Consider the following 7,955-nt stretch of genomic DNA (forward strand, 5'->3'; position numbering starts at 1 on the left):
GTTCTTGTTGCAGTGTATACTGTGTCGACTGTTCTTGTTGCAGTGTATACTGTGTGTCGACTGTTCGTGCTGGTTTTTGTTCTTCTTTTTTAAAAATCATATTATTGTCTGTAGTTGTGTTTCTTTCATCTCTGACCTGCTGAAGAATTGATGAGTTCATTGAAACATTATTTTTCTCAGTTGTCTGACAGAGTTCTGCCTTGTTCTGCCTGCAGGACGCTTCAGGAGACCCTATGATGAGTCTTGGCTCTGAGAGCAGCACGGTCCTGCAGGGTTACCTGTTCAAGCGCTCCAGAAGGAAACCTAAGACCTGGAAGAGGTACTGTTCTGCAGACCTGCTGCGTTCTGTTCTTGTCACAGTTTGTTGAAACGCTGAGATGTTCCGACTCGTTCCAGGTGCTGGGTTACCCTCAGAGACAATCAGCTGATCTACAGGAAGTCCCACAAGGTCAGAATGCAGGTTCAGTCCTCAACCGAAGAACCGTTAATCAGCAGCAGGTCTCTCAGTGTGTCCACATTTAAATATGAGTCAGGTATTTCAGTTTTAAACGTTCCAATCAGAACTCTGAATCACAGAATCAGATCAAAGAGCTTCAGCGCCGTGCTTCCTCTGATTTGTTCACGTTCCCCTCAGAATAAATCACACTTTGTTTCTTCCTCTGATTGTTCATGAAATTAAAGAAAAAAATAATCAATAATCTGACTCGTCACAATTTAACCTGAGTTAAACATTTAGGTTAATGTTTGCATCAAACAGCTGATTCTGTTTAGCCAATCAGGTTGGACTTTGTTGGTCATGTGAATGAGATGCCTGAATTTACAGGAATACTGCCATTTTCCAGTACTTGAACACACCGTGGTGAGTTTTAGTGCCACAGTTGGAGCTATAAGTACTTTAATTTAAATTAAAATGTTTAAACTTTTTGCGGGCAGAATGTTGGAACAGTGGTTCGAGCGGTTGCCTCACAGCAAGAAGGTCACAGGTTCGCCTCCCGGTCTTTATAGCATGTATGTACTGGAGAACCCAAACAAAACACACACATTTATGAGGAAAACAAACTCCACACAGAAAACCTGGGAGGCAAACCTGCGACCTGCTGTGTTCTGCTCCACCGTTCCGCCCTAGAGAAATGGAACAGAAGAAGCTTTGACCTTCATCCCTCATCATCATCACCACAAACAGAACCCATGCAGCAGAATCTGCTCTGATTCACGTGTTTGTTTCAAATCTCCTCCATCAGGGAGGATTATCAGGCTGGTTTCTGGTTCTGCTTCGTCTGAGCCGGAGGAACTCTGGGTCGGCCTCATGCAGGAGATGAGAATTTGAGCCGCCATTTTGAAAAGAGCTTCATGTAACAACATTCTTCGTTCCTTCCAGCAGACCACAAATACCAGTTTAAATAACCTAAACTCTCCTGTTTGTGAGCTTCCCCAAAACATGAGAAGAATGTTTATTAAATTGGACAACTGTAAAATATTAATAAATGGAAATCAAGTGTAAAAACTAATAAATTCTATATTTAACTGTAATAAAGTGAAATATCATCTCTGTCCTCTGATCTCAGCGTGAGTGAGCTCTGCTCGGACTAACGTGTACTTAAAGTTCTGTTTGGTTCTGGTCTGGTTAGAGTGATCCCAGCCATGGTGGTGTGTCGGGCCGGTGTTCTGTCCCTGATGGTGCTGACCCGGCTCGTTACAGAACGCTGCCTCTTGTTTCACATCGTTCATGATGTTTATTAAAGTCAGGATTTTCTGAGCTCTTGTGGACCGATGACCCAGCAGTACCAAGTGTTTCAGACCCAAACCTTCTTCAGGTAAACTCAGCGATACACAGAGCTCCTCACAAGATGGCTGCCAAACACCTTACCAAACTCCACCAGTGACCAGTCCAGTGTGTCTCTAGTTCAGTGGCTCTGATCTAATGGATCAGCCTGTTGTTGTGTTGTTGTGATTGTTGTTGTTGTTGACTCGTGTCGCTGCAGGAAGACGCCTCGGTTCTGTTCGAGGATCTCAGACTTTGTGCCGTCAAACCTCTGGAGCACATTGAGCGCCGGTTCTGCTTGGAGCTGCTCTCCGTCCAGAGGTGAGACAGTAACACAACGAGCTACACAAGAACACACACTGAGCAGCAGGTGCTCATGCACTGTGTGTGTGTGTGTGTCAGGTGCTGCGTTCTGCAGGCCGACTCGGAGCAGCTGAAGATGGCGTGGCTCAGCGCTCTGCAGGGCAGCATCGACTTCGCCTACAGAGAGAGAGCGGACACACAGCTCACACAGGCGGGTCAACACACACGTACACACACACACCGTGGCCCACTGTACCCCATCAGCACTAACTCCTCTAAACACTCAGGCAGGTTGTTGACCTTTGACCTCTGTTTCCTCCCTCGCTGCCTTCAGCTTAAGGACACGCCCCCTCTCCTGCCTGGAGGGGACACCACTCCATGCCCCCCTTCTCAGAGGCAGGCAGCGCTGGGCGTGGCCCTGGGGGCCCCCGGGAACCAGCGGTGCTGTGACTGTGGGGAGGAGGAGCCTCGCTGGGCCTCCATTAACCTGGGCGTCACGCTGTGCATCGAGTGCTCAGGTATTCACAGGTGAGACGCCACACGATGACGAGGGTGCCGATGATGATGAAGATGTTTGTGTAGTGACCCGCTGTGTTTTTAGGAGTTTGGGAGTTCACCTGTCGAAGGTGAGGTCACTCACTCTGGACTCCTGGGAGGCAGAACAGCTGAAGGTACAAATAAACAAACAAACAAACAACTCTGCTGTAAAATCTAAGAATAAAACGTCAGATTTTAAAACTCATTGTTTGAAAAAGAACGTTCCGTTTTTAGTCATTTATTTTGAAGTGACCAGTTTTCCTTGGTTTTGTTCTGGTCTGAACCCAACGAGACGAGTGTTGTTAGCTGGTTCTGACCCGTGTTCTAGGAACACGTGTGTGCACAGCTCTTCCTGATCAAGTTAACCTTTAACCACTTCTCCTTCAGCTGCTTTGTGTTTTGGGAAACGATGTCACGAACCGGATCTACGAGGCTCAGTGTTCTGAGGAGGGTCGGACCAAACCAGAACCCGACAGTCCGAGGTAAACGGGTTTTATATGTTCGTGTCCGGTTCCTGAACAGAACCCGCTCTGATGTGTGGTTTGGTCTTTCAGAGCAGAGAAGGAGGCGTGGATCAGAGGAAAGTACGTGGAGAAGAGCTTCGTTCAGCGCAGCGCAGACCGTAAGTCCAGTCGTCCAGCTGTTTTTATTAAAACCCAGTTCCGTTTGGACCAGTACTTCCTTCATTCATGATTATTTTTAGGATTCTGGCAGATCAGAAGTTTGTTTCTTTCTTTTAAAAGACGAATGTTGTGTTTTTGGACTGATGTAAAGACGGAGCTCCTGTTTCAGGGCGTCACAAAGACGAGGCGAGCCTGCGTCTGTATCGGGCCTCAGTGGTAGGGGATCTAGTTGCCATGGTGACGGCCCTGGCTGAAGGTGCGGAGGTCAATGGCAGCGTCGGCGAGGAGGAGGGCCGGACGGCTCTGATCGGAGCGGCGGTCGGGGTGAGGCGGCATCAGTTAGTCTCAGAAATGTTTTGAGTCGTTCGTTCGCTACAACGCCGTGAACCCGCTTGTTTTATGGGCGCTGCCTGCAGGGGTCGCTTTTGGCCTGCGAGTTCCTGCTGCAGAACGGAGCCAACATCAACCACAGAGACCTGAGGGGGCGGGGAGCGCTGCACGCCGCCGCCACCGCCGGTCACACCGGGTAAATACACACCAACGCTCACCTGCTCGCACGAAGCTGCTAACAGACTGCTCGCTCTGACTGGTCCCATCAGACAGGTGTGTCTGCTGCTGAAGAGAGGAGCCAACCAGTACGCTGTGGACGAGAGGGGGCAGGACCCGCTGGCCATCGCCGTGGAAACGGCCAACGCAGACATCGTCACGCTGTGAGTCTGTTGGTTCTGATCAAAGCTGTCAGTGTGAACAACACGGTCCTTGAACCTGTTGGACCACAGCACCTGGATCTGACTGGACTGTGGACCTCAGAGGACTGAGACTGTCCACATTAGAGGACTGTCCTCTGTACAGGACTGTCCACATTAGAGGACTGTCCTCTGTACAGGACTGTCCACATTAGAGGACTGTCCTCTGTACAGGACTGTCCACATTAGAGGACTGTGAAAGTCTAGTTTCTGTTTGAAGGTCAAAAAGACGTTGACCTGTTTTCTCCCTGACATCAGTTCATTTTATTCACAGGAACTTTGTTGTGAAATGAACGGGATTCTCTCAGAGACCTTCGTCTCCAGCTGCTTTTATTTTGTGAGATTGAAATGATTCCCGTTTGGTCTGCTGGTGCTTTAAATCTTTTATTTTGGTGGACTTTAGCTCTTTAGGTCCAAACTTGTTTTAAGACCTTCAGGTTTGTTCCTGTGTTTCAGCCTGCGCATGGCTCGGATGAACGAGGAGATGAGAGACACTGAGGGGGTCTTCGGTTCTGCAGGTCAGTTCATTCATGTTTATCTGACCCCTGAACGCACCGCAGCAAGTCTCATTAACTTGTGGGTCTTTTTGTCCACAGGAGACGACCAGACATTTCAGGACATCTTCAGAGACTTCAGCAACATGGCGTCACATGACCCCGAGAGGCTCAGCAGGCGTCAGTTTAGCCGGAGAGGCGAGGAAGAGGAGGACGAGGGAGGACTGAGCGGTGTTGGGAATAGATCTGAGTGAAGGAAGCTGTCTGCGCCTCTGGTTGCCGTGGTAACGCTTCAGGTGGATCTGTTAAACGGTGAAGACAGGATGAAATCTGCCGTATGGGACCAATCGTGAAGATGATGAAGATGATGGGGATGTGTAGTGAACCTTTGTGTTTCAGGAACTCTGATTTTCTGTTTCAGGTTTTAAATTTCTTCAGTTTCATCATAAACGCGTGTTGTTGTTTTTTCTTCCATCGACCTCATTTAAAGTTCTGTCGACCTTCGTCGGTTCTGTTCGACTGTAGTTCTGCCTGGTTTTAGACAATTTTTTACACAGTAATAAAACTACAACTCCCATCATGCATCAGCTTCTCCACTCTTGGTTTACTGTTTTTTTTAAACGATTTACGTTTAAATTAAGTCATAAAATTTACTTTGAAATAAATTTTACAGTTTACTGGTTCTTTTCAACATTTTTGAAGGTTTTAAATTTGATTCACAGCTTTTAAAAGACCGTAGAAGTTAAATTTAAGTGAAACGTGCACCGATCTGAAACGGTTTGTCTTCCTGTTTCCTCTGGGAGCAGATCTGGAGCTTGTGCAGGAGTTCAGACTGAAACATTTTAACAACAAACGGGTCAAAGAAAAGTCACGACGAGATGTTTTATTGGTGCAGGAAGCGATTACATGTAAAGCTTTTATTTTCTAGTTTAATGAATCAAAATCATCGTTCAGCATTTTTAAAGCATCAAATTGAATTTAGTGAACAAAATGAAACTTTTTGTAGTTTGATGAGGCAGAAACTAAAACGTACAATGAAAAACTCATTTTTATTAATAGTAACATCTTTTTTTAACGACTAGATTTTTTTCTGCTTCGTGCAGCAGATGAAATGCGAAACACTGATCTGGTTCTGTTGAATATTTTAACTAAAAAAAGTTTTATTCGTCTTGTGATGAACACAGATCAAAGCGCTGGAGGTAAAACACGGTGTTGATGATAAGATGGCTGCCGTTCGTTCTGTAACGCGTCTTGCGTCCAACAGAACCGGCAGGACCTTCAGACGCTGACTGAGCTCAGCTGGACGTCCCCGTCGATCTCCAAGATGTTGATGTTTTGGACTGGAGTGAAGCGGTGGTTGAAGGTGCGGGTCTGCCTCCCATTCACCAAGATCCGAAACAAGTTGTTCTCACAGATGATGGTCAGCTGAAAGAAACCAAAGGGTCAAAACTTGTTTTTTCTGATTGTTAAAGATGTTCCTGAACGCAGCACCAAGAACTTCAAATGTTTCTGGTAATAAATATATATATATATATATATTTACTGTACAACTTTTTTTTTTTTGACTGAGCAGAATTGTTAGAAGAAAATAAAATTCCTATAGAAATGCTGAAAAAAAATCTAAATGGACAAAATGGCTGACACTTTGATGTTTTAACTGTAAAAGAAAGAACTTCTTGACCCATTAGCAGCAGAAGGTTCAGATGGTTCTACAGGCCCGGTTTTATGGAGGAGATATGTTAAAAAGCATTTTAATTTTTTGTATTTTAATGGGTTGTCGAACCTCTACGTTTACCTACATTTGCAAACACTCTTAGCACCCGCCACCCCCCACTGACGGAGCCGAGCCCGACTCGGTCCCTGCTCGCTGTTGTCCGACTCCACGTGTGAACGTCCAGGCGCCTGCCTTTGGGCTCCTCCTGCGTGGTTAGCTCGGCACTCACCCCCACCACTCTTTTAGGGGTGGATATTTTTTAAGGGTGGAGGCGGAAAAGCTTCACTTGAAGAGGCAGATGATCGTATATAATAATAAGTCGTGTTGTGTCGTCTGTTGTGTTTAAAACTAGTGTTTATGTAATTATTTTCAGTTTACACATCCAGTATAAGTTTTATTCATTCAAGGCAGTCGTATTAGTTCATAACTGTTATTAATAAGCCTGAGAGTTGCCGGATCCATGCAAACAGTTGTCAGAACGCACCCTTTCAAAATAAGAGCGTTCCCGGATCCAGTTCTGACAGGATCCGGCTCAAATTAAGTCATGCCTGGGACCAATAAAAGCATCTGGTCTGCTGACCTCAGAGAGCGCTGTGGGCTGAAGCAGACCAGCGAGATAAGAGGGGCCAGAACTGTTTAGAGATTTAAAAACATACAAGAGGATTTTAAAATGAACTCAGAAGTGAACTGGGAGCCAGTGAAGGGAAGCAAACTGGAGTAATGCGCTCTCTTTTGCCTGTACCAGTTAAAAATCGGGCTGCAGCATTTTGAACCAGTTGCAAACGTGCTGTAGAGGTCTGACTGATTCCAAAAAGAAGCACATTGCAGTAATCAAGCCTGGATGTTATGAAAACACGTAGTGCTGTTTCAGTATTGGGAACAATGGGAATGGGCTTGGGCTATTAAATTAAACACATTCCTGTGGAAAAAGTTCAGGAACAAAACAGCTTCAGAATGTTGGGTGTTCTTTGTTGACATACCATGAAAGGTTGCCCACGCTGGAAGGGCATCCCCCCACTCCGCTCCTCGGAGCCCCAGTTGTCCCACAGCTTGGTGTTTCGGACCACGGTGTTCTCGTTGAAACGAGGGTTGTAATGCAGAGCGATCCCCGACTGGTGGCTCAGATTCACGTGGAACCTGGAAGAACAGAGACATCTTTTGGTTTTGATTCAATCTGTGGATAAAAATGAGAACTCTGGAGTGAGAAGTTCAGTTTTTGGACAGATCTAATGATGCTGGACTCAAAAGTGTTGACCCGGTCTTTTCTGGATTTTAATTCAGACACCCTGACCCAGTTGGACAATCTTCCAGAATGATGTTACTGTAGTTTATGAACTTTTCTTTTTCCAATTCCTTTTATGAATCTGTTAGAATGTATTGTTCCTATCGTCTGAATAAAAAAAAAGCATTTGTTCTTGTTTGTGGTATTTTAAAACAACCCCCCCCCCCCCCAACAGTTGGGTCACAGTTCTGTTTATTATCCAGTCTGCTTGAACTTGGAGATCCTGACATATCTGTCCACAGCCACCTCCTCTGGGAGGACTCCAAGGTCAACCAAGAGACAAAAGCTATGTCTACAGGTCCTTCTAAAAAATTAGCATATTGTGATAAAGGTCATTATTTTCCATAATGTAATGATACAAATGAAACTTTCATATATTTCACATTCATTGCACACCAACTGAAATATTTCAGGTCTTTAATTGTTTTAATACTGATGATTATGGCATACAGCTCATGAAAACCCAAAATGCCTGTCCCAAAAAATTAGCATAT

General features: G+C 45.5%; 2 protein-coding genes across 2 annotated transcripts in view; one reads left to right on the plus strand and one right to left on the minus strand.

The window, feature by feature from the left end:
• Window positions 1–4,834, plus strand: part of zgc:162872 (BAR_ACAPs and ArfGap_ACAP domain-containing protein) — a 7,271-nt gene extending 2,437 nt beyond the window's left edge. The window contains exons 10-22 of the mRNA XM_037678347.1: window positions 216–319; window positions 397–448; window positions 1,983–2,083; window positions 2,165–2,292; window positions 2,431–2,593; window positions 2,667–2,736; window positions 2,990–3,084; window positions 3,157–3,224; window positions 3,383–3,549; window positions 3,642–3,751; window positions 3,825–3,935; window positions 4,428–4,489; window positions 4,568–4,834. Coding sequence (XP_037534275.1) covers window positions 216–319; window positions 397–448; window positions 1,983–2,083; window positions 2,165–2,292; window positions 2,431–2,593; window positions 2,667–2,736; window positions 2,990–3,084; window positions 3,157–3,224; window positions 3,383–3,549; window positions 3,642–3,751; window positions 3,825–3,935; window positions 4,428–4,489; window positions 4,568–4,719 — 1,383 coding nt within the window. The 3' untranslated portion in view covers window positions 4,720–4,834. The remainder of the gene's footprint in view (window positions 1–215; window positions 320–396; window positions 449–1,982; window positions 2,084–2,164; window positions 2,293–2,430; window positions 2,594–2,666; window positions 2,737–2,989; window positions 3,085–3,156; window positions 3,225–3,382; window positions 3,550–3,641; window positions 3,752–3,824; window positions 3,936–4,427; window positions 4,490–4,567) is intronic.
• A 494-nt stretch (window positions 4,835–5,328) lies between these two features.
• Window positions 5,329–7,955, minus strand: part of LOC119410781 (galectin-9) — a 17,410-nt gene continuing 14,783 nt past the window's right edge. Inside the window, exons 3-4 of the mRNA XM_037677699.1 lie at window positions 7,160–7,316; window positions 5,329–5,890 (exon numbers count right to left, since the gene is read on the minus strand). Coding sequence (XP_037533627.1) covers window positions 5,744–5,890; window positions 7,160–7,316 — 304 coding nt within the window. The 3' untranslated portion in view covers window positions 5,329–5,743. The remainder of the gene's footprint in view (window positions 5,891–7,159; window positions 7,317–7,955) is intronic.

Source organism: Nematolebias whitei, chromosome 6 (genome assembly GCF_014905685.2).
Source record: "Nematolebias whitei isolate Nwh7 chromosome 6, NemWhi1, whole genome shotgun sequence".
NCBI lineage: Eukaryota > Metazoa > Chordata > Actinopteri > Cyprinodontiformes > Rivulidae > Nematolebias > Nematolebias whitei.